The sequence below is a fragment of the Quercus suber genome, unplaced genomic scaffold (genome assembly GCF_002906115.3).
Source record: "Quercus suber isolate HL8 unplaced genomic scaffold, Cork oak 2.0 scaffold_7, whole genome shotgun sequence".
In the NCBI taxonomy this organism is placed as follows: domain Eukaryota; kingdom Viridiplantae; phylum Streptophyta; class Magnoliopsida; order Fagales; family Fagaceae; genus Quercus; species Quercus suber.
This window is the reverse complement of record NW_027069473.1, coordinates 1041062-1068592: the sequence shown is the minus strand read 5'-3', so window position 1 is coordinate 1068592 and position 27531 is coordinate 1041062. Positions and strand designations below refer to the sequence as shown.

At 34.2% G+C, this 27531-nt stretch overlaps 1 protein-coding gene across 1 annotated transcript; it reads left to right on the top strand.

Annotated features, from left to right (window-relative positions):
* Window positions 1-9837: 9837 nt before the first annotated feature.
* Window positions 9838-23287, top strand: LOC111985930 (AP-2 complex subunit mu). The gene is made up of 13 exons (XM_024017570.2): window positions 9838-10136; window positions 12280-12457; window positions 14216-14306; window positions 15100-15194; window positions 15447-15536; window positions 15618-15666; window positions 15743-15881; window positions 16855-16971; window positions 18050-18140; window positions 18231-18373; window positions 19642-19756; window positions 22809-22853; window positions 22936-23287. Exons 1-13 carry the CDS (start codon window positions 10054-10056, stop codon window positions 23014-23016), a joined length of 1317 nt encoding a protein of 438 aa, XP_023873338.1. The 5' UTR covers window positions 9838-10053; the 3' UTR covers window positions 23017-23287.
* Window positions 23288-27531: the final 4244 nt, after the last annotated feature.

Genomic DNA, 27531 nt, shown 5'->3' with positions numbered 1-27531 from the left:
TCAGGAGGGCTAGATGGTAACTTCACACTCGAATGTAGCATCTTAATTCTAGCTACTGGATCCTTAATTTCTCCTTATTAAAACAATTTCAACTTCATAATAATCAATATGATAAGTCACAAGTGTCAACTAAACCATTAGGTTGAAAGTAATCATCAAATCATGTTAATGGTTAAAATGCATTTGCATGAGTTGAGTCAAATCACATGTGATTATGAACAATTAATTTTGATTGGTCTAATTTAAGTTCAATTTAAAATAAATGAAGTATCATGATCCTATTGGTTAAGACCAAAAATGACCATGTGAATGCATGCACACAATTCGATTAAGTTAATCAACATTTAATAAATTCCTAAATCTTAGTTGATATTTAATTGTAATTGGAAGATTTAAATGTTGTCCAAGCCAAGGTCCAAAGGCAGAAATTAAAAAAAAAAAAATTAGAACATTAATTGCAAATTATAATTGAAAAAGAAAGGAAATCAAGCTAACTTAGGCCAAGTACCAATTGGCCAAGCATTCATTTGCCCATCAACGGACTAAAAAAACACATGCCAAGTGCCGATCAGCTTGGCACTTGGCCCTAGTTGACTTGAATTTTTTAATTTAGACTCTTGGTTTTGCCTCAAATTGCATTAATTCTAAGATTAATTTCCTTCCTTCCAAGGGGAAATTATTGTGTACTCTAGGAATACCATAAATGCGTGCTCCCTTCTCTCACATGAATGGTTGGTTCCACTGATTACATTCATGGTCGAATCTACCCTTTATATGAGAGAGGTGAGTTACGTATTTATGATACTCCGGGAGTACCTAATAATTTTCCCCTTTCAAGATCCTCCATCCTCTACTATATAAGCCTCCCTACTCCCTAATTCCAAAGCATACCAAAGTAACCAAACCTCCTCCTCTCTTCCTAGAGTTCAAGTGAAGTAGACAAGAGTTTGTCATATTATGGTCCTCGTGAGACTCGGGTATTGAGTGAGCACCTCTCAACCTCTCCTAGAATTTCTTCTATCTTTCTTCCTAAAATCCTGAGGAAGTAGGGAAAAGACTTTTCATATCTCAGTCTTCCTCAAACTCAAGGCATTGAGTGAGTACTCTTCTACCTACCCTTAGAAACCGCCAAAAAGCCTCCACCACCACCATGTTGGATCTTGCATGTATGTATAACTTTTTTTCCCTAACTTGTTTATATATTATTGTAATTTTAATCTGGGATCAAAGCATGCTAGTTGTTGAGTGTTCTTCACATGTTGATCCATACACTAGGATTTTGATCTTAAAATTAGGTTGAATAAGTGAAAGAACTTTTTTTTCTCTTTTGCTGAGAAAGTGAAAGAACATGTTAGTTCTTAAATGTTCACATATATGTTTGAATATGGGATATCACAATTCACACACGCATTCACTATGATTTATCTTTCAATTCATATGTAATCTTGAATAAAGTAAAATTAAGGTGTTTCACATGTACACACATTTAATTTTAAGCAAACAACATGACATGTTTATAGTTTACTTTAAAGCAATAAAATGCAACTAATTGATAGCATAGTAATTGTATGAATAATGTGATATGTCATTGACCATCATAGTCTAAAAGACTATTTTCACTATGTAAGATGGGTACCGAACACCTTCCCACCTTGTAACTTAGCCTCCTAACTTAAATAAAGGGTTTGTAGATCAATAATTATTCATGTAATTTTATCTTTGTAAAGTGTAACTAGGACCAAAGCAATGTTCTTTTCTCTTAAATTGTATCTAAGATTATAGCTATGTAATATTTTAGTTACTTCAACAAAGATGTAAAATTGTCAATAATTCAATAAAGATATAAAAAAAATTCAATTATTCAATAAGACATTTATTTTTGATTATGGTATTTTAATTTTTTTAATGTTTAATAAAATAAGTAAAGGTCCATGTAAAACCCTTGATCTAAAATAAAAATATAATTAGTTGAACCACCATTATAAGAGGCACTAACATGACTCCACCCCTTCGTATACGTTTGACCCAACCAAGGGATGTTGTGGGCTGGAGATAAGGTCTTTCATAGTATAAGAACTCTTAATTGTGACTAAACTAGTCTTGTTAAGGCATAGTGCAGATATGACTAGCACTTTTCTTTAGGTCATTACACGTCACTTCTTAGGGCTTCTCTACTAGCAATTTTGCTCTAAGCTATGTTCCAACATTTCTCATGCTTGAGGTTTAGAGTAGCCAATAGGAGAAATAGTCGCTCATCAAGTTTGAGAGTGTCTAGTAGCATTTTGAAGATCAAAATGCACACAGGTGTACCCAAATGAAGATCGTGGTCTCCTTTCTATCAAGAATAAGATTGGAAGATGCACTAAGGTTCTTCTAAGGGACAAAGTTGTCAATGGCAATCAGGCTTCAACAACGCTTTTCCCTATAATCATCCTTGGCCAAACCTAGTTCCTCACATAATTTTATTTTTGGATGAACCCTCGGACTAATTTTGGGCACACAGGGATAATACAAGTTTCAGGTGCACATGACTTATTATAATCGCAAAAGTAAAGCGAGATAGAAGAGTAGCGTTATCATTTTTTTTTTTTTTTTGTGTGTGTGTGGATAAACAGCAATATAAGTAGTGTTATCATTTTACTTTTGAAGGTCACTAACAAAGTATTTGAGTATTAAAGTCCAATCGAATTGTGAGAGTATAAGGGCCCGTTTGGTAAGAGATTTCTAATAACGTTGTTTAGGTATTGTGAAAATACGTGTGGGTTAAAAAGTGTTAGGACATATGTGAATCATATTAGGAACATATGTCAATATAAAATTGGCTAATCCTTTGACAAATTCTTTGACAAAACGCACTTTACTTGTAATTTGGTATATCTAGGATTTGTTTGATGCTTCAAGGAACCAAAAGCCATGCAAGTCTCTCCAAGAAACAAGTGAAGAAGTGCTAGATTTTAAAACTTGACAGCTAGCTCAACAGCTAGTGTCTATCGAGGCTTAAAAAGCTGCTGAAGCCCGATGCTCGACAACTATCTCGACAGATAAGCTATCTATCGAGATTTATGAAAATCAGTTTTTCAGAGCTGATTTCACTTCAATCCGTGAATACGTGTTCGAGTTTTCTGAGAAACCCTAAACATATATAAGGATTGTTTTAAGGGCCATCAAAGGTTGCGCAAGTGTAAAGCAAAGTTGTGTTCATGCAAATTAGGGGTGTGTCGGTTCGGTTTCGATCGGTTTTCTAAGTGTTGGACAACCGAAACTGAAATTTTCAATTGGTGAAATTCTCAATTGAAACCGAACGAAATAGTTGAAAAACCATCGGTTTCGGTTGGATTTTGGTTTCGGTCGGTCTTTTCGGTTTCCTCATCATTTATTTTCCAAGAAATCAAACAAAGAAAAAAAAAACCCAGAATATAAAAAAGAGAGGAAATTGAGAAAATAAACAAACTCAGAATATAAACAACCAAGCACATAGGTTTTTTCACAACCCTAACTTTATTTGCACATAAAAATTGAAAAAATAGCATTGATTTAATATTAAACAAACCTAGAATTGAAGATCTAAAAAAAAAAAAAAAACAGAATATAAAAAAGAGAGATGAAATTATGGAGAAATTAAAGAGAGTCGAACCTTGCATGGTTAGGAACCAGCAAGGCTGGCCGGCGTGGCTCGTGGATGTCGTTAGCGATGCCATCAAAGACTGGACTCCTCACCGGGCCAACACATTTGAAGAGGAGAGAAAAAACCAACAAGAAAAAAAGAAGAACATGGGTGGTTTTGGAATGAGAGAAACAAAATCAAGAAGAAACAGAGAAGAAAAAACCAGTAGCAAAATCAAATCATAATAGCAACATCGGGGAAGGGGCCGGCGCTGAGAAGAAGAGAAAGGAATAAAATGCTCTATTTCCAGGTGAGAGAGAAAAAATGGTGAAAGAGAAAAAAATGGAGGAGGGGCGGCTGGAAAGAAAAGTGCAGGAGGGTCAAAACTTATAAATATAAGATGCTAGGGTTTTAAACTTTTAATGGTTTTAAAAAACTAAAAAACGTTTACTCGAAGGCTCGAACAAGAGAACACGTAGTCATTAAAGCTACATCATACCACTAAGCTACAAACTCCTATGTGACTAAGTATTACATAAATATATATATATATATATCGGTTCAGTTTGGTTGGTTCGGTGCATTAAAATTTGCAACTGAAAATCGAACCGAAATTCTTGGTTTTATTACATAAAAAACTGAAACCGAACCAAACCGAAATCGAACCGAAATTTTTGCATCGGTTCGGTCGGTTTGAAGCAATTTTTTCTATTCTTCGGTTTTTTGCACATCCTTAATGCAAATTGTGATCGGAGATAGAATTTGCCCTAGTTCATCTTTTTCTTAAATAAGCTGCTGTGTTTGTACACTATAGGGTTCTGTAACCAAGGAGTTTTATGATCTTCATCGTGTGATGAACTGAAGAATTTTGCAACTAACATATTTCTCAAATTGGTGAGTAAGCTGCGTATTGGGATTCGTGCATTGAATTGATTAGTCACATACAGGGGGTCGTGCATTACAAGGAGAGATTGTCACTACAGAACAAGTCCAATTAGGTATTGGGGTAAGGGTTCAACTGTAGGTTAGTATAAGGTACTGAAATTTTTTTACTTGTAACCGCTTGTTGTGATAATAGTGAATTCATGAGAGTGGTGACCTTAAAATCACCTGATGAGGTTTTTGCTGTATAGGTTTTCCCCATTAGTAAACAAATCACCGTGTCAATTTAATTTCCGCTGCATTTAGTTATTTGGTGATTTGTTTGTGCTACCACGCTATTGCATGCTAATTGAATTAATTAATTAACTTGGCTAATTAATTTGTTAATTCGTCACAAGGGGTCAATACATTTTTGGCCTATCAAAAAGTATTGTAGAAATACATATTATGATGTTTAAACACTGAAAACTGTTAAACAACAGTACCAAAAAATACTTAAACAACGTGTGTGTGTGTGTGTGTGTGTTAGACTCTTTTGAATATACACCATTATCAATTTCTTTAAGACCTTTTCCCCTTCTTCCCGTATGTGTGTGTTAAAATACTTAATATTCTTTTAAAAAAAAAAAAAAAAACACCAAACTGGCCCTAAATCACTAAATTTGTTACCTCTGGAGTTTTGGTTACAATTTTCTTATATTTGCCTAAGTTTTTGAAAAATGCTCTAGAAATTTTTTTTTTTTTTTTTTTTTTTGGGTGTTGGCTCATACAAAATTTTTGATATAGTTAATATCACAAAATCTAACACAATAAAGAGATATTCCACAATAATAGCTTCTAACCAAGTCTAACCTTCCAAAGTCTAACAAAATGTACACAAAATTATGAACACCAATGTCTAAATTCAAAACAATCCAATCAATAAAATATCTAATGGAACAAAATAGAAAAAAAAAAAAAAATCAATAATCTTAATCCCACAAATTCTAAGCCAATCTAAAATTTTGACAACCAATATTAATGGAAAGAGGGGGGAGAAGCAAATCTCATAAGATAGAGAAAACATACTTGATTAAAGACGGTTGTCTTGGAATTAAGTGGGTGGGGGTGGGTTAACAGGGAAGGGGATGATTTGGGTTGGGGGGTGGGTGGCAATGGTGAATATCTTTTAGGAGCAACTTATTTAGAGCATTTAACAATCCAGGATTGCAAAAAATTTTCTATTTTACCATCTGAAAAGTTACTTTATCTATTATACCATATCATTTTATAATACATCCAATATCCCAGATTTTATTTTTAGAATACAACCCATTAAAATAACATAAAATAACTTCAACCAAAAAAAAACAAAAAAAGTCCCATAACCAATCTCTGTCGTAACAATTAGAAAAACACCACCATCACCACCCTTGCAAACCCAAAAAATTTAGCCCATCTCAGCCATATCAAACCCAAAAAACCCATGAGAAATCAAGCTAATCACCACTAATATCAACGTCGAAAAACACCACCCACAACTGCTGATTTCAGCCATAGAAAAAAAGCCAACTGATCTCAATGCCAACAACAACCATACCATCGTTCACCAAACATATTAGAACCCACCAACCACCATACCATCGTTCACCAACCACCGCCTAAAAACCTAAAAACCACCCACACTGAAACTTAGTCATCACCACTTGAACTTATATCAAACCAAATCACAACCCACTGACCCAAAGCACACTGCCACACAAATCACAACCCAACCGTTGAAACTCAGCTCCACAGTCGATCCATAGTCACCCAAATAGCCACCCAAAATCAATCCATAGCAACAACCCAAACTGATATTTGGTATATAAATGTAAACAGTGAGAGGCAGTTGCATCACCGAGAGGACCTAAACAAAAACCCTAACATCTTCAGTTTGAGATGACCCAAATGAAACCTTAACCCAAACCCAAAAACCCTTGAATCTTTGGTCTAAAGAGAGAGCGATAAAGTGAAGAGAAAATGGGTGGAGAGATAGTGTGCTAGAGTGATGGGTTGAGCAGCATAAGGAGGGAAAGAGTGATCAGTAGCAACATAGGAGAGAAAGAGTGAGCGACTTGGCTTGTGGGAGTACTATAAAGAAAGAGAAAGGAGATGAGAGTATGAGAGACCTCGAAAGCTACCTCTCAAAAAGAGAGATTTTTGGAGTGTTTTTTAGGGTACCTCTCTTTTTGGGTAAGTGGTATAGAGTTGCAACTTATTTTTTTATACAAAAAAATAAGAAAAAATAAATACATGACTAAATTATTCTTTTCATTGATTGAATAAAAAAATTACAAATTTGGAAAGTTGAAAAATTACAAGGCTTTGGGTCCTACTTACAAACTATCAAATAATTATATAGCTTTTTGTCCTAGTTACATTCTACTGAAAATAAAAAGTAAAGACAAGGCTAGATCTACTTAACCAAAGATCTAAATCCGGATGTTAGGTTATAGAATGGGAAGGTGTTAGGCACTCATTCTACCCAAATCGAGTCTCGTCTTCTAAACTCTTGTGATCAATGTACCTTTTTATGCATGTCATGAATGATATGTTGAATATGTGAAAAGAATCAAATCATACAAATTTATTTATGAATGAAGACTCTTCTTTTGAAAATAATTAGATTTGTTTTGGTTAGTAAAAAAAAATTGATTTTGACTTATCAAAATACCAGATCTGTTTTGTAGTATGTAGAAAAATGTGGTTTTTGGAGATAAAAATTCAGATCTATATTTGTTACATAAAATAAAGTCTTTTGATTTGAAAAGTATCAAATATATTTTTATGAACTAAAAAAAATGGTTTTCTAGTTTGTAAAAGATCATATCTATTTTATGATAATTAAAAAAATGGTTTTTAATAACAGATTAATTAGATCTGATTTTTATATCTTTTAAAAAAATATGGAAAATATTTTTTAAGAAGAGAGTTTCACTCATAATTTAAATTTATGCAAAATGAATTAAATAAAACAAACAGAAACACAATCATGTTTAATCTTTTTCTTTATTTCAAAATCTGCATATGTTAAAAATTCAGATCTACATTTAAGAAAGATGCAGATCCGTTTTTATTTTAAGAAAAATTCAGATCTACATCTAAGAAAGATGTAGATTTGATTTTGATTGAGAAAAATTCATATCTACATCTAAGAAAGATGTATATCTGTTTTTAATTTCAAGAAACAACGTTGATCATATGCAAATTATTGGAATTAAGAAAGAGATTATAGCAATTACCTAAAAAACAATCGTGCTTTAAACAAAACAATGACAAACCATTCATGTTATGGATAAAAACATTCATCAACATAAAAAAGAAGCATAAAAAAGGAGAGGGTGATTAAAAACAACCTCTTGCATGAGCACTCCTTGTTCTTGAGAGGATGTTTTAGGGTTCAAAGAAACTTATTCAGTTATCTTTGAAACCTAAAAACCCTAATTTAAGTAGCAAATCTCATAGAAGATCAGCAAGTATCAGCAATTTGAGAGCTTCAAAACGTGTGCCTCCCAGAATGTAGAGAAAAGGTGCTAAATTATGAGACTCAGCTCTATTTATAGGGGCTGGAAAACTCTAAAAAATAGCCCTAAAGTGTAGAACGCGAATCGGGACTCATCCTTTTGCGAAAAAATCGAAAAGGGTGTGCCTTATCGTCACCCGAAGGCTGTTGGGCCAAAGCCCAAAAGGGGGAAATTCGACCCTTTTAAAGTGTCGTTTGGCAGTCCAAAAGTGCTGAATGGGCTCTTGGATACCGAACGCTCTTCCGTGTTCGGGTGCGTTTTGGACTCTCCTTCTAGGGTTTTTTGATCGGTTCTTACTAGACTATTTTCATCCTCCGTATATGATTTTTTTTTTATCTCTTTTTTGGATAGTTCAGGTTTTTTAAGAACAATTATCTTGTAGATAAATATCCTAAAATAAATCTTGATAAAGTTTAGATTATCCACAATTTTATTGTTATCTAATCATCCTTTTTATTCCTATGCGTGCATCCCTATTTTAAACACTATTTATCAACCAATCAAAAAATTATTTAATTAATTTGAATTGCTTAACCAATTAGAATTACTTTAAATTAATCATGTGTGGTTGACTCTACCTAGACACAATACATGTTGACTGTGCAAACTTGATCATGCGATATCTTTTAATCCGATGGTTCGATTTGGAAACTGAACATACCATTGTGACTGTTAGAATCTCAAGATCATTTTTATAATATGTAATAAATGAGTTAATGTATGCAATGCAAAACAAATTGATGCATGTAATGTAAGAACAAATGAATGCATGTAATGCAATCATGATTTTGGGGGTACATGGATGATCATTCAAGTCATTCTCCTTGATTAGATCATGGGTGAAAAATTGAGTGTCTACAAAGAGATTGAAGAGAGGGAATGAAGGAAGATATTTTAGAAAAATAAAGAATAAAAATATTATTTTATTTATCCAACCTTGCTACAGTAGATTCTATATTTATAGGATGTTACTGTAGCTAAGTTGTAAATTTTTTTACACCTAGCACATATTTTGGTGTTTGATGCTTTTAGCTTTTTATTGAAAGTACTTGTATTTTGAAAAAGTAAAGTTTTAAAAAGTTGTACATAAAAGTTAAAGAAGCAAAAAAAAAAAAAAAAAAAAAAAACTAGCTTATAAAGGAAATTCCAAACACATTTTGAGTTAATGGCCTTATGGGTACACAATTGACATCCCACGAGCCTTTTTTTTTCTTGCTCAAATGGAAAATATTTTTAATTTAACAAGCATTTTCAATTAGATTAGACATCAAAATATTTATAAAAAACTTTTTTTTTTAATTTTTAAAATTTATATGAAACAAATGTATCCTACAACAAATGGATTTCAATTTTCTACCATTAATTAACCCAATAGAAACTATTTTGTTATGCATTTGATAAGAAACCAATGGAGTTTTTGTTTTGTTTTGTCTTGTTTTTCATCAAATGAAACCCAATGGAGTTGATCTCTGTCTCAACAATTGCCTTGAACTTTCTCTTTGAGGTCAGGTATTAATGGTCTATTTGGTAGGTGTGTTTAAATAATAGTTTTTAATTTTTAAAAAAATATATATAAATAAAAAAGTATGTAAAAATACATGTTGTTTAAAAATTAAAAATACATATTTAAACACATATATCAAACAAACCTTAAGTTTTTTATTTTTTTGGTATTAAAGGGTCAGGTATAATAAAGTTCATACTATAATAAGACTTCCATCAAAAAAAAAAAAAAAAAAACCTATAATTAGACCCTTCGCAAATTTTGACCTGAGTCGCTGACTAGTGACCCTGCGACTTCATTTAAAAAAAAAAAAAAAAAACCCATTTTTCATTTTCGTTGTCTTCCTCACTTACCAAAATTGAAAATTCAACAATTCTCTCTCTCTCTCTCTCACCAAAAGCACCAGCATTTCTTGATGCTGTAGGCTCAAATCGGCGTGGGTCTTCCAGATCTGACATCTCATCTCCGTTCATCTGATCGAGTCTTCATCGTATCTTGATTGCTCCACTGGATCAGAGATGCCGGTGGCCGCTTCGGCTATCTACTTTCTCAACCTCCGTGGCGATGTTCTCATCAATCGCCTCTATCGCGACGATGTCGGGTATCTACTCTCTCTTACGCATGATGTTGAATTTGATGGGAATTATTATGTACAAAAATATTCCTCAATTTTGAGAATGTGACACATCGATGTGACAAGCTTTTGTTGCTAATTAATGGTTTTATGTGTAAAAGGTAGGATTTTCAATAATGGGTCAGCTGTATTTTTGGGTAAACGTATCTGGGTATGGCCTGATAGTTGTGACACATCGATTTGACAAGATTATGTTGCTGATTAACGGTTTTATGTATACAAAGTAGGTTTTTGAATAATGGGTTAGTTGTATTTTTGAGTAAATGTATCTGGGTATGGCCTAATATTTAGACTTGTTCGTGCTTTCTATGTATTTGGGTGTGTTGTGATATTAAGGTCATAAATGAGCAATCAAAGTGTACTGAATTTTGGATCACACATTGACATGGTGCATATAATTTGTTCTGTAAATTAGTGTCTTTGTAGGTACATGTGATCTTACCGGACATGAAGCTAGAATTGGTATATAGGTTCATAGTTTGTTCCTCAATCTACTCCATAAAACATTTGTAGGATTATGAAGAGGATAGTATTTTGGAATTTGGATGAGGCCTTATTGGTGTTGGCACTAAAAATTTTGTTAGTACATGATTTGCCACCTTGGATTAGGTGGCCTGATTACAAATGCTTTTTAGAAAACGTTACAGATGTTAATTTCGGTAATTTCGGTTAGAAGTTTATTTGTTTTAGATGCCAGTTAACTTTTTTTTTTTTTTTGATAAATAATATGCCAGTTACATATTGTTGCTGTGTGCTCAAACTATCTTACAAAGAGTTTTTGTGGAGTTGGACTGTGAGATTACTGAGGTTTTAATGATTGGGAATTGAAGTTAGTGAACTCTTTCCTAAATCTCTTATGCTTAAATATCTCAAGGGGAGAGGGGTGTTATAAGCTGTCAAGCTGAGCTGGAGATTGAGTGGTTGTAGTAGTTTCGATTTTTTTTTTTTTAAATTTTATTTTATTATGAGGCCGTTCAAGGTACCAATGTGACTTCTTTCCCATAGAAGATGATTTGGTGTGTTAAGGCCCTAAACAGGGTTTCATTATTTGTTTGGTTAACAGCTGGGGCAAGATTCTTACCTGTGAGAATCTTATCAGGAGAGGCTTCTCTTTAGTTGGTTGGTGCTGTATGTGTCGGTGCAGTGGGAAAACAGTGGATCATCTGTTAATACATTCTGATTTTGCATATGTTTTTGGAACTTTTCCTTTAGAGCTTTTGGGATTCAATGTGTGTTAGAAAGAAATAATAAAGAAAGATTAAAAAATAATATTTTAATAAAAATAGAGTTTTGGGATGTAGGAAGTATGGTAAAATGGTATGGTATAATGATAAAGTGGGTTTTTAAAATGGTAAAATAGAGTAGAAATAGAATTTGCTGATGCTAATGCTCTTAGCAAAGACGGTAGCTGATCTCTTTTTTAGGCAGAGGAATTAGTTTGGGAAGCACTCATTAGATATATAGAACCTTGTCCGTTATTTTTGATGTAGGCTTGTGGAAGGAACAAAATAGCCACACTTTTGAAGTTACTAAAAAATCAATGGCTCAGTTGGAATCATTATTGATTCGAACTTTGTTTAATTGGTCTCGTGCGTGGGGTCTTACAAATAGCAATTCACATTTAGACTTCAATGAATTACTTTACTTTTGTGCTTTTTTTTTTTTTTTTTGAAATTATTTTAGGTTGCTTTGTGTTCATGAAGTAATCTATTCTCTTAATAAAATACCTTTACTTATGAAAAAAATGCATGCCCTGCTGATCAAAGTGCCAAGAAATTAAGTATTTTTACCAGTAATCTGTGCCATGACTAGCTTCATTTTCTTTACTTGTGACAAGAGTGCATCCCTTGTGTATTGATGTCAAATTCATTGCTCTCTTGCTGCATGGTCATGCTGTTGAAGGTTCATGTGGCAACTTTATGTAGTTTCTGCTAGGATTTTTTTATTGGTTTATTGATGTGAAATTACTATTTTTCTTGTCATTTTCTTTTTAATTCTACCCTTTATTGATTGGTTTCTTGCCCCCAATGCAATAAAGATGTTTTACATGGCTTTTTTTTTTTTTTTTTTTTGTGGTTTTCTGCGTACCAATGTCTATACTTCATTTCAGGGGAAATATGGTTGATGCTTTCCGAGTCCATATAATGCAAACCAAAGAACTTGGTACATGTCCTGTGCGACAGATTGGTGGTTGCTCTTTCTTTTATATGAGAATCAGCAATGTCTACATTGTGATCGTTGTCAGCAGCAATGCAAATGTGGCTTGTGCTTTCAAGTTTGTTGTTGAGGTAGTCAGCTTTTTCTTGTTTACATTCTTCCGTGGTTGTGCCTTTTTCCTTTTTAATATTTTTTTGAGAAGTAGGTTTTCATCTGTATTTATTTTCAGTTAGGTTATAGTTAGAACTTAGAAGCAGCTTCTAAAATACCTCAACTTTTTGATAAGTAAATAATTGCATTAGAAACCCAAAAAAGTGCTACCCAAGTACGCTAGGTATATACAGCAGGAACTAGGACAAGAAACAAAGAAGGAAAACAACAAAAAAGGAACAGCATCTAGGGAAAGCTCAAGAATGCCAAATAATCTAAGAACCCCTCAACTGAAAATTGTGTAGGTGATGATGTCCATTCATGCAAGGAATTTAAGAAAATATATTTCAGCTTAACCATGCTAATCTCTTTATCCTCAAAGCACTGAGCATTGCATTCGTGCCAAATGCACCACATAAGACACAAGGGAACTACCCGCCGCCACACAGTCCCATTACCTCACATACCAAAACACCCTTTCCAATCCTTGAGCCTCTCTTAATGAAAGGGGTATTACCCAAAAAACACCAAAAAGGGTGTAAACCATAGCCCACAAATCTGACGCCATTGCACAGTGAAGAAATAAATGATTCACATCATCCCCATAATTTTTACACATGAAACACCATTCTGTCACCATGATACCCCTCTTTCTTAAGTTATCTTCTGTAAGAATCCTCCCCAATGTGACGCACCAAGAGAAAAATGCCAACCCTGGCGGGACTGTAACTTTTCAATACTTTTCTAAGGCAATGCCACCCCCGATCAAGGTGCTGTAGTAACTCTTCACCTGGAAGACCCTTTTTTATTATTATTATTTTTTTATATTATTGACGGAATTCACACTCAAGAAACCAAATCTTGGTTTTGTAATGTTCATACCGCAATTGTGTCACAACAACTTTTTCCCAAACTTGCACTGCCCTGATGAACACAGGATGCCAATACATCTGCTTATGTCTGACCTCTACATAATCTGCCACTGTAGCGTCACTATCTTAGGCTAAAAGATACAAATCTGGGAATCTCTCCTTCAGATTAGACCGGCCACAAGTCATGTCAAAACCGGACTTTTGAGCCATCCTCAACATCACATCTAACAAATCTCACAAAACTATCCCATCCTCTTCTAATGAACTTCCATAAACCCACATTTTATAATCCCTGAACCTCCCCGGAATACCAAAACTTTTCTAGAGGAATCATGCTTTAACTCTAAACCTGCCTCCATATTGCCTTCTCTTCACGCTCATAACGGCACAACCAGTTCCCTAACAAAGCCGGATTAAAGAGTACTACCTTCTTGATTACCAAAGCCCCAAGGTGAGCAGGAGTACAGCAAGTATTTCATTTTACTAAATGAAATTTGAATTCATCACGCATCACTCATATTACCCCAAAAAAAGTCTCTTTGAAGTGTTTCCAATATATTTTCTACACTCACTGGAATTGGGAAAAGAGAGAGAGAAAATGAGTAGGAAGGCTTGAGAATGTACTCTTGATGAGTGTGCGACGAACCCCTTTTGATAGATAGATTCTTTTCCATCTAGCCAGTCTCCTTTGCATCCTCTCAATAATGGGATCCCAAATAAATTTTGCCTTAAAGGGTGCTCCTAAAGGTAATCCTAAATACGTTATAGGAAGAGACGTAATTCGACACCCAAGATCATTTGCCAACTCCAATTTTTGAAAGGAATTTGATAGCTGATACTAATGTTTCTGTCTGTTATGTTTTGCAGGCTGTGGCACTTTTCAAATCTTATTTTGGTGGGGCTTTTGATGAAGATGCAATCCGTAATAATTTTGTTCTCATTTATGAGTTATTGGATGGTACGTAATACATCCCCACTATTTCTATATGCATAAATTTACTCATGGTTATTAGACTTGGATTTACTTGGCTGTGTTTTAGCAACCAGTCCATTTCTTCTACTGCATCAAATGAAGTCAAAACTTGGTCAAACCCATTTTAACTGGCTGGGGTTTAGCGACCCATGTGACCTGCCTGGGTTTGTTCTATTTGCACTATACAACTCTTTTTCGTTTGAAAAACATAGTTTTCAGGAATTGAATGCAAGGCCACTTAGAAGAAGATTGTTAAGCTAAACAACCAATTTGGCTGCATTGATGCTTTTGTTTATAACTTTTCTTTTGCATACAATCTCAGTAGCGTATACACACTTTTTTTGAAAATGTAAATGCATAAAACAACTCAATGATTAATTGAAGAATATTGTATAAAATCCAGCAGTAAAAACCAATGATGTTAAATACGAATGATACTCAGTAGTATATCATTGTGCTGCTTGTTAGTTGGTGTATGCATGTGTTTCCCTTGCACGCTTGTGTGTGTGTGTGTATGCATGTACAAGTGCATTTCTCTGCAGTGTAGCTTTTTACCTATGATTTGTGCCTTTATTTATCATGCTTACATGCACATATTTGTATTTTTGCTTGCAAATTATGGTTTGTGTGCGTACCAAGGGCACTACAGCGCACCTATCCTGTTGCTTTTTAATTTACCTTTTTTGCCAATATTGAAAAGTCATGTAGTTTGATTTTACTCAAAATTAATGACCATTATGTAAGTGCGTTGAGGATTGATTTTCACCTCTAATTGCAGAAATTATGGATTTTGGTTACCCACAAAATCTTTCTCCTGAGATTTTGAAGCTTTACATCACTCAGGAAGGAGTGCGCTCCCCATTCTCATCCAAGGTTAGTAAGTTGGTAGTTAGGATTTGGTAATTTGATCAATCAATGACTGTTGACAGTCTTCTAGGACCTTTTATTTTATTTATTTATTTTTATATATACATATATTTAATTTTTTTCAGAAGTATATTACATTCTTATGCCAGATATGCTTGTGAAAGATGATGTTTGATTTATTCTTCTATTTACTTATAATTTTAAATAAGCTTTAATAATTTGTTTCTGCCATATGGAAAAAAAAAAAAAAAAAAATAGCCTACAGATAAACCTGTTCCTAATGCAACCTTACAAGTTACGGGAGCTGTTGGTTGGCGGAGAGAAGGCCTTGTTTATAAAAAGAATGAGGTGATTTTAATTTTTTTCCATTTCTTTTCTGTATTGGATATAGCCATTCTGCTGGATTTTTAAAAATTTTACCCTGTACAGGTCTTTCTGGATATTGTGGAAAGTGTAAATCTTCTTATGTCTTCCAAAGGTGGGCAGTTGTTCTGGAGGTATATTGCATGATTTTTCTTAGTTCTGTCGCTTATAAAACATTTTTGCAAATATAGGTAGTGTTCTGCGTTGTGATGTAACGGGGAAGATTCTTATGAAGTGCTTCCTGTCTGGAATGCCTGATTTGAAGTTGGGTTTAAATGATAAAATTGGCCTTGAGAAAGAGTCACAACTTAAATCCCGTCCTACTAAAAGGTAATTTTTAATGACACATTTTTCTACTTCTTTATTTATCTGCTTTTTATGTCTTTTATTTTTCTGTCACCCACTTTATTTGCTTAATGTAGTGTTCCCTTGATGAAATTTGAATTTTATTTATTTTCTTTTTACAATATTTCCACTTGTTTCTCTCTCAGTTTCCTCTTTGAATTTATTTTTTAATAAAACTAAATTTGCGCTTGCGATGTCAGTGTAGCACATAAACAGTAGGCCATAACAAGCCAGAGGAATACTTGATTCCACCTCTGCTTGTTGCTTTATTCTTTTACTTTGTTGAAAGTTACAATGAGTAATTACTTATCAAAAAAAAGTTACAATGAGTAATAGTCAATTAGAAATCAGATTAATAATCACAATATACATTACATTCTTAATTTTGCATCTCTTTCCATTTTTCCAGGTAGATCCTAAGTTTTTTATCCTGAACTGCATCAGTAATTTAACATGTTTAAAATTCAATGGTTAGTAACAAATAATATATGTATGTATATGGGTTGGGTTCAAATTATATATGGTGTAATTTTAAGCAATGTTACACCACTCAATAATTTTTAGTTGGATGCAATTTTTGACAAATCCACGGTTGGGTTCCATACTTGCAAAATTTCAAGACAATTAAAGATCAATAATTATGTCATCTATCAAATATTTAAATTTCAAGTTTTTGTTTTAAAATTATGTTTAAAAGATGAGTTTATGGATTGAACAGTAAATAGCATTCGATTGGCATGATGTAAGGCCAAAGTGGATTTTCAAAATATACATGCAATAAAATGTTATTAGGTAGTGTAACTAGGTGTAATTTAATTCTTTATCTATTTATCTATCTATAAATTACTCAATAACTTATGCAATGCTGTAATGTGCAAGGCTGTTTTTTTTTTTTTTTTTTTTTTAATTATAGATTTTTGGCTAATTACATTATCTTTGACAATGCTATGTTTTGTAGTGGTAAAACAATTGAGCTCGATGATGTTACTTTCCATCAATGTGTGAATTTGACGAGGTTTAACTCAGAGAAGACTGTGAGTTTTGTGCCACCAGATGGTGAATTTGAATTGATGAAGTAAGCTCACTAGTTTTCTCTCATAATATTGTATTATATAATCTGTTTGTGGTCTATGTTGTTCATGCGCAGTAACATACCTAATGACATCCCCCCAACCCTCTCCCTGAAATTTTTAATTTTATAAACTTTATTCTGTCTGCTTGTCTCATTTTTGAAGTAATCTCTTTACACACGCACACACATGCACATTTAAAAATTTTGGATCAGGGAAAAAAATTACAATTTTGAACTTGTTATTGTTGTGTTTTTTCAACAAGTAATGTTGTGATTTTAAATTTTATTCAAATGAGTGTTGGTTAATACGCCATTTTCTCCACATTACATATTGGATTTTCTAGACGTTCTGAATCGCGTTCACTAATTTTTACTTTTATTATTTCTTATATTTTCTTTTTCTACGAACTTCCTTTGTATACTCCCTGTGTTTTATGGTGGTGCCCCTTTTTGTGCTTTGTTAATAAAGTATAGTTACTTATCAAAAGGAAAAAAGAAAAAAAGAAAAAGGAAAAAGAAAGAGAGAGATGCAAATATGTTGCTGTAAATCTGACACATCATTGAAGGGATATAATATCTGATGTATGTATCCGATACATGATATCTGCCGTTGTGGGTGTATACCCTCCTTGGATCTTCTGTTTAAAAGTTCCACTTTTGCAAGATACAAAGATACTTATAGATACAAGATACTTGTCAACAGGAGTTAGGCTGGAGGCTCATATATATAAAATTTTTAACTTTTATTTTATACCACTTCTATCACTTGGTGTTTCACAATTTTTGTGTTCAGCTTCCTAGAAGCTAACCTTTTGTTATTATCTTCTTACATGTATGTAATTTTCCAATAACATTTGACAGAAAGTCCCATGTTTTTGCCAATTAGCTCTAGCTTAAATGACACTTCCTTCTTTTGTAAGCGCAAGGCAAAGTGTGAGTTTGTGGGTTCCAAGATCCACTAGATGTGCATGTGTACCAATCAAACAAATAAACTTCCATGCTTAGTGTTTTCGGAAATTCTGTGTTTATTTTTTGGGGGGGGGTTTTAATTGGTGACAATTTGTCATTATATTTACCATAGGTATCGTATCACTGAGGGCGTTAATCTTCCATTCCGTGTATTGCCAACAATTAAGGAACTTGGTCGAACACGCATGGAAGTAAATGTTAAGGTTTGTAATTTTAAATGTTAAAAGTTTCCAATCTTTGAAATGTTGGACAGTGTTGCATTAGCTTATTTACATATTCATATTCATATTCAGGTAAAGAGTGTCTTTGGTGCAAAAATGTTTGCTCTTGGTGTGGTCATCAAGATCCCTGTACCTAAACAAACAGCAAAGACAAGTTTCCAAGTGACATCAGGTCGAGCAAAGTACAATGCCTCTATTGATTGCTTGGTTTGGAAGTGAGTGTCTTAGTTTTCTAACTTCTGAAAGTTTAATTTTGGTTTCTTTTTAAATATATGTTAGTGTTGCAATGTTGTGTGGTTTTATTTTTAAATGTTGTATGTAGAAAGTCTGATGAAGGCAGGGATTTTTTAAAAATGGATTTAGGGAAAAATACAAATGCTTTTTAACTGCTTCTGTTTGTTCCTATTCCACTTCATTTCTTTATTTATTTATTTATTTATTTATTTTTTGGATTAGTAATAAGTTTTATTGATATAAAAAATGGAACACCCTAGTACACAGGGAGTGTACAGGGGTCAACAATTCAAGTACAAAAATGACAAGAATCAAGGAAATCAAGAAAAGAATAGAATGATTGGTTTTGCATAGTAACCGACCAACCCAATAAAGTTCTAAAGAAAAAACTTAACTTTAGGTCTGGTATGGATCTCTCATTACCTTTAAAACACCTATTTCTCTCCCTCCAAAGACACCATATTAAGCAATGGGGAACAATTAATATCAACTTGCTTCCAAAATATATCAACTTGCTTCCAAAAAATGATCGATATCCGTAATTTTTTCTTTTGATAAGTGATATCTGTTAATATATTTAGGATATAATGTATTAATTCCAATTATTATATAATGCTCTTGTGAAAACCTCACTAAATGTAGACAGAATATAATATCATAAGAAAAGATAATTGTTGGTTTGAAATCTGTATAAGCAACATCAGACATCTCTGTGAAATGCTTGAAAAAAATATATCATGTTTCATTATTGTAATTAAAGAAGTCAGCAGGTTTTAACTGTTGGTAAAAGCAAGCTTAAATGCAAAGTGCCAGAAGCTCGGTGCTTTTTGCCTCTAAAGCGAGGTGTATTATATTTTATGTAAAAAAAGAACCAAATTTAAAATGTCGTTACAATCTTAATGTTATTGATTTACACCATGGATTTGTCATGCCAAATTCAATTTTATGGTATGTTATTATTATTATTATTATTATTTAATAATAATAACAAACATTGTCATGTTTGTTAATGTATTCCATGGATGATGCAGCTGTGATCATGAGATAGCGCTCCCCCCACTCCCCACCAAAAAAACACACACACAGAGGAAGAAAATTGCAAATAAAAGATACAGATTTTTTTTCTAATATATTGCACTATTTTTTATTTTTATAAGTTGAGTTTATTATTTTCATTTATTACTTATGCTCTATATTATGTTTAGTTTGATTTGATGTTGCTCAATTCAATGTTTTTGAAACTTTGTAGGATAAGAAAATTTCCTGGGCAAACTGAGCCAACTATGAGTGCAGAAGTTGAGCTGATATCCACAATGGCAGAAAAGAAATCTTGGACAAGGCCACCAATTCAGATGGAGTTCCAGGTGCTTAATTAATTACTTTGCCACTTCCACATTCCCATTAAAATGGACAGGATGCATTTTTTATTGTTTTGTATGCCATAATCTTAACCACTTGCTAAATAAGCATAAGAATGAAGAGAATAGACCTTCTAATATTTTAACAAGCAAAAATCATTACATCCCAAGGGGTAGTGCAATCTGCCATGAACCACCTCTCATAAACTGGAGGTCAGTAGTTCGAGTCTACCTTTCCCCCTCCCCTTGGGGCCAAAAACTTGTTGAAAATAGAAGTAAATGTCATTTTATTGAATAGAGGAGAATGCTTCAATACACAGGGTACAGGGAGTACTCCTAAGAATTGCATTCTAAAATTTAAAAGATAAACAAATTCTACAAAAGAAGTGGAATGAACCCTGCCTAAGGCAGGCATCCAATCATATGAAGTTGTTTGGAATCAAGATTTGATCAAGAATAAGATCAATGTAAGTTAACCCTTCAGAAGCTTGAACATTCCTCTTTCTCTCTCTCTCTCTCTCTCTCTCCTAATTATCCTCGTAAGAGAATGTAAGACTCTTGAGATTTGACTAGCAACAGCATACTCTTTATAGTTGTAAAAGAATAGAATGTTTCTTAAGCCTGTATGAATGAGGTATGAGTCATTAATCAATTGATTTGTAACTGCCAAAAAAACTTTAAATTGTTTTGAGTTCCTTTAGCTACGTTGTTTAAATCCAGCAGTGATACATTGAACTTATGTGAGTCCTCTTCCTACTACATATTCTCCGGAAAATTTTAATAAGGATAATCATAAAAAAATACAATAATGAGGATACATAAAAATTATTAAAAAAAAAATGAGGATACATTTATTTATTTATTTTTAAATAAATAAATAAAAACTGAGAAGTTATAATGCATTAAAAAAACACAGCTGCACCAAGGGCACCACTCAAGTAGATACGGAGTATACTAGAAACCTTGATGGAAGAAAATAAAAAAGTTAAATGAATCTAATCCATCTATTTGCAAAAGGGGGGGCGGGGGGGGGGTGTCATTGACAGTTTTTCTGGATGAATAAGAGAATATTATTGAGCCAAAACGAACTATACATGCAAGCTCAAGACATATCATCAGCAGCATGTCTGCATACAAGACCAGCCTACAGAATAAGCAGCCTAGGAATAGGATCCAATACAAACAACCAAGCCTGAGTTTCAACCAGGAACCAAGCCAACCACCTAATTAACTACTCACAAGGTTTGGCCAAAACAAGCTAAGCTGCCCCTGAACCCAGCTAAACATGGAATCTTAGCAATTCACATAGCCCCATCACTAGTAGAGCGCTTGGTTGGGACATGAGCACACACTCTTCACCTAACATAATTCAAAATTGGCTTTAACCACTTTGCCACAAACTGACCAGTATGCACTCTGCTGTTTCTCTGTCTCCAAATGTGATACACAGTGGCAGCAAGGGCTATCCTTTCCACTTGAACAAACAAGCTTTTTTCCAGTCAGAAGCACTCTCCCCCATTTGACAACCTCATCAGTCATCCCCACTCACATGCTATATGCTGCCTCAGCCACAGCCACCAGTCCTGCTTCCATACCCTCTAAGAGAATGAGTTTATGAGCAATCAAAAAACAAGTGATCCCTAGCTCAAAAAAAAAAACGGTGATCCTTGCATTCCATTTTTTGCTTCTGCAGAAACCATAAAGAACATCATCTAGCCAACCCCAAACAACCAATATATCACAAGTAGTAAGCCTATCCTTTATGGCTAACCATAATATGAAAGCAATGAAAGCATGCTTTGGCACAATAGCATTATCCCACACCATATTCCACCACCCAACTTCAGCTTGCCTAATTCGAACTGCCTCCCAAGCAGATTTCCAAGAGAAAATCCCAGTTTTTGTGAGGAACCATTTGCAGATTGTAAATTAATTTTGTAATTTTAATTCTCTGTATATCATTTATTGTCCTTGAGCTGCTTGAACTTACCTCTGTTTTCCTTGCTTTCTGTGAACAAGATTTGGTTGCTTTTGAATTGCAACATGCCTTTTCCTTCTTTTGGTTGAAGTAAAAATGGGAAGGAAAATGGTGAGGGAGGATTTTCCATGCAAACCTCCATTTTTCTGCCTTCAAAATTTGGTGGAAAAGGGTAAAGAAAATGAGGATGTTATATATATATATATATATATATTGTACTTTATGCAGATTAGAATTTCTTTCCTTACAACCAACAAAAGAAAATTTTATTCATTTTCCATCCTTCCACTTCTTTGTCCTTTTTGCCAAACACAAATGAGAGAAAAAAAAAAAAAAAAAAAAATCTTTCTGTCCTCTGTATATTTTTCATCTTCTCCACTTTTTCATCCTCTCAATCAAACATAAAGAAGTTGGATAAAAGAAGAAATGTAAAATTTTTTTGGGTAATTTTGGAATTAATGTTCTATGCCATTCTCAAAGTCCAGTCTGCGTACTATGAGATAATGAATTTATGTGTTTGTAGACCTTTGCAGATTGAGATTAATGATATAGTATTGGGTTTCTAGTGAAGTGGAATCTTCTTAATTTTCTACAATATTAATTATTGGTCCCATGATGTGGCCAAAAATTAATGGCACAAGGAGAGAATGACTGAATGAGGGAGCTCACAAGAAATGTAACAAACTTAAGACCTTCAGCTTTATAGTATTCTGCATGGCCATTGGATTATAGGATTTTGGAAACTGGTTCCTCATTGCCTAATGTGGTGCATATAGAGAAACGGATTGCTTGAAGTTTTGAGCGATGCGAATGGATCATTCCCAATCTGAAACGGTTATCTTTGGGTTTATTTTCTTTTACTTCTCTTTTAGAGAGCTAATTGATCATTGTAATTTGAGGTTGATTGTGATGGTCTTAGATACTTCTCGTGTACTCGGACTTTTTTTTTTTTTTTTGGGGGAAAATGTTAAGCTATTTCTTTCTTATTTAAAAAAATCATCATCTGCATGTACATGTAGACATGTCATTGCACTCTAAGCAATGTTGGATAACTGACCTTTTGAAACATCTTTTTTGCAGGTTCCCATGTTCACAGCTTCTGGTTTGCGTGTCCGTTTTCTCAAGGTAATTTTTCTAGATTATTAGTATGCCATGCACTAGTAATAAAATGCATCATTTTCCTCATTGGGTTACAAATTTTCTGCAGGTCTGGGAGAAGAGTGGCTACAATACTGTTGAGTGGGTCCGTTATATTACCAAAGCTGGCTCTTATGAGATTAGGTGCTAGAGACTGGAAATGTTGCTGAGACTATAGATGCCTTAAAATGGGTGGCGATTGAAATATTTGTACGTCTATTTTTCTAAGGATTTGAATGGTGGCTCTTACCTATAATTTTTCCTTTCATTCATCCTATCATTTTTTCCTGTAACATATACTATATAGTAAAAAAAGGGGGGCTTTTCTAGTTGTGTGTATTAAATGGTACTGTCACAATATGATTTTGTATTAGATACATTTGTTTTGATTAATGGATTATGGTAATTAGTTGTGGATGCAATATTTATATTGTCAACAGTTTGTAGAGCTGAAATTCTGATACTGGAAGAGAACTTAAGATATAATAGTCTCGATATTCTTGATGAAGGCCTTTGCTTGCAAGTTGTGGAGAATGTTGAATAAGTTGAGTTTATTTGATCAATGGACCTAAAGCCGTTGGGCGTCCTGTTGGTGTTGCAATTTTCTTGGGACTTAATAACACGGTTATTTGGATTGCGAGATCCTATGATCCCATATTCCAAAATCGATCTGGATTGCCTCAAGATCTTTTATATAGACCACCGGGCCTGTTGGCCCAAGTGGTACCCGGTCTCCTTTGTGACCTTCAACTCAGGGGATCGAGCCCCTGTATAAACAATTACCCAGCAAAAAAAGAAAAGAAAAGAAAAAAAAAGATCTTTCATTTAGTGGGATTGAAGCATAGTAAGTTAGTAACATCTTGAATCCTAGAATTGTATATGATTGTGATTATGTGTCGACTGTGGATGATTCTACCACGTGATTCATTTTTGGTTAGTTTCTATTCTTTGGGTTTATGAAATAAACAGGAAAAGCCCTTTGATACTTCTTATAGCAAAGGATGTTCAAATAATCCAATGCTAGGTATTGTTTGGATTTTCTCCCTTCTGTTAATGAATGCCTAGCTTTCGTCAATGCGTTGTGCAATGACACCCATGTTTGTATTTGTTTGGATTTTACACCCTTTATCTTTGTATTTGTCTTGATTTTTGCACCCTTCTATATTTTCACTCATAGAAACACCTTATGCACCCTTCTATATTTTCACTCACATAGAAACACCTTTAGGGTCTATTTAGTTGGAGAAGTAGAAAAGTAAGAGGATAGAAAATTGGGAGGGGATAGAAAAATGAGAGGATAGAAGAAATTTAGTTTTCTCTTATTTTTGTTTGGTTGGGACGATGGAAAAGTGGAGAAAATGACAATTTATTTATTTGGTTGAGAAGAAAAATGAGAGGATAGAAAAGTGAAGTTGGTATAAATTTACAATTATATCATTAAATAAAACAAAAAAGCAACAATCTTTTTTAGCAAAAATATTGTTTATGTGCAAACAAAAATGTAACACAATTTTTTAGTAAAAATAATTGTGTGTGCAAGTGGACAAAAAAAAGAAAAAAAAAGAAAAAGAAAAAAAAAAAAAGTAACTGGATGAAACAAAACAAAAATAAAAAAGCAAGAACAACGTGATGTGCACTGTGCACATGGGCATTTTGGTTAGCTCATGAGCATAGTTCTCTCTATTTTAAGGAGAAAATTTTTTAATGGGTCTAGGGAAAAAACACCCCGAACTCCACAACACATTTTTTGTCTCCTCCTCCTGACCAAACACCATCTAAAAAGTTTTTCCTTCCCATTTTTTTTTTTTTTTCATCCTCCCTAAAATTCACTTTACCAAACACATCCTTAGAGAATCTACTAGTATACTCTTATAGTAAGAAGTTTATTGTTCATGCAAAAGGTATAGATGTTGTTGCTAGGGGCTAGTGAAGATTGATTAATTAAAAGATTAGTGGCAAGGTTTTATAAGGTTCACGGCATGCCTAATGTCCATCCTTGAATAAGGATTGAAACCTTTGGCTTCTGGATATTTAGAAGAATGGTAACCTTGAGTTTTGTTATTGTTGGGGAATTGAACAATCTAATTTTGTGTTTTTCAAAAAAAAAAAAAAAAAAAATCTAGTTTTATAACAATTTTGGGTTATACACTGACTAAACTAGCTTTGCTCTGTCCTATTAGGGCAAAATAACCTATAAAGAACTTGTTAAATTTAAGGAATTTGGTTAGTCAACATAAGAGAAGCGAAATTGCTTTTTCAAGCTAGAGGCAATTAGGCCAAAAATTTGAGCAAATTAACAAATTAGCCCGGTGTTGTTTTTTTGTGTTTGTGGTCAACATATGGGCTTGCTCATGGGCTCATAAAAATCTAGGCCGAATTTACCATATAACACTCATTTTCAAATATATTCGTTAGTTAGCATTGTTTTCAAACTTATTAGCAAACTAACATTTTGAGTCTCTCAGAGCAACTTGAGTCTTGAAAACTCGAGTTCCATGTACTAGCAAGTGAAACTCGAGTATTAAAGACTCAAGTTCCTTAAAACAAAACCAACAGAACAAAATTCACAAACACCTTTAGCTCCTCACGTTCACAACTTCAAGTCTATCTTTCACCTTCAATTTCTCACAAGTTTGTATAGCATCCTTCTAGGTCTCACCTTTAAATCCTTCACAGATCTTCACCAGCAAGACCAAACCCAAACCCAACAAACGCACCGATCGGAGCTTGCAAAACCAAACATAACAAACATGCCAATCAGAACTTGGAAAACCAAACCCAACAAACGCACCACCACCTCATCCTAATACCGATCACTGCCTGGGTTTAGTTCAAGCTGCTACCTAGAGCCTGGGTTTGTTGCTTCGTGCTACTGTTTTATCTCACTAGGTTTGTTGCTTCGTGATTCTGTTTTTGATCTCTTTGGGTGTTGTGGTTTTTGTTTAGGTCTTCGTGTTTCTATTTTTGTTGTTTCGAGTCAAGTTCACATGGAACTCGATTTTCTGATACTCGATTTGTTATAGTGAACTCAAGTTTAAGAATCTCGAGATGTTAGTGTTCGACTGTGAGTTATGCCATTCCACCTCAAAATCAATTGGTGATGAGGAAGACATGCTCAAATCTTTTATAGCCTTTCACATCACACAACGTGAGCCTGTTTTTAGTGTGGTTGTAGGGAGTCAAATTGTGGTTCCTCCAACAATCCCTTCCTCACAAGGACACTCCCGTGACTTGAACCCATGACCTTGACTCTGATACCATTTATCAGATCATGAGCTATATATGCCATTCCACCTCAAAACCAATTGGTGATAAGAAAGACATACTCAAATCATTTATGGCCTTCGACATTACACCACGTGGGTTTGTTTTTAGAGTGGTTGTAGGGAGTCAAATTGTGGTCCCCCCAATAGATAGTTAGCTAATTAGTTTGGAAACGATGCAAACTAACGAATATGTATAAAATTGGGTGTTATATGCCAATTTTGGCCTAAAAATCTATCTCTTGGGTTTATACATAAGCTCAAAATGGGCATACTCTTTAATCTTGATGCCACACTCCTCCCTTATATGGGCTTGGGTGGTGCCCGAAAAATGAAATAAAGTATGATATTCTTACAGAAATCAGTGGGCTGAAGATTCCCGGGTCTTGATCTTGAAGAGAATCCTGTAAAACAAAATTAGATCAGAGGAGACCGGTGGGTGCCGGCCCAGGGTCCTCCGATGGCAAAGTTAATATTGTCGCTAGTCGTCTAAAGAAAGAAGGTGCTATCCAGAAAATGTTTTTTAGAAGAATTTTTCATACCTCGCTTCTCTGCCAACGTGCCTTTTATATAGTGTTCGGTAAAAATGGTTACCTTGTAACTTCTCCAGTTGTTGCGGGTTTTGAGAGTAACCACTTGCAACCGCTATGGCAGTTATAATACTTAGATTTCATAATTGATTATTTACTACGGAACGGTTGCTAGAATATTGCACTCATTGAGAGCAGACGCAACCCTTCATCTCGTCCGTTTTACCTCTACCAAAGACGAGATGCTATCATAATGCCTGGCTCGTCCATCCTTAAGGACGGACGGGCCATTTTCACAATGCCTCATCTTTGTTCCTCAGGATGACGGAGGCAAGGACGAGTATTGACTCCATTGGTGCTCTTTTTTCTTTTGATGAGGTTTCATAGACGACCCGAGCTATCTTTTTCCTTCTCCATTGTTTGGACGAGTCGTGTGGACGACTTAGGAGTTAGACATTTTTTTGCCTCTTCATCAAAGTACAATAGAAATAGTAGGCCCAAGAGAATTGGGATTGCTTTTTGTGGGTCTTCAGAGAAAATACGTATCAACAAGTGATAAGTGTTTAGAGCATTCGATCTTCTTGATAATTGTCTTCAATTCTTTCCACATACTATATTTTGCCAAAACACACATGGTGACGATTAGGGGTGTCCAGCGGGTTAAAGACCCGACCAACCCGCTCGAATCCGACCGACCCGAGGCCCAACGGGTGGACCCGAAGTCCAGGGTGGGTCGGTTGCGGGTCTGTCTCTAGTAAAATCCGATTAATCGGTTCGGGTGGCGGGTTCATGAGTTAAAAACCCGTAGTACCCGACCCGACCGATTACTTAAGATTAAAAAAAAAAGAAAAAGAAAAAGAAAAACCAAATTGC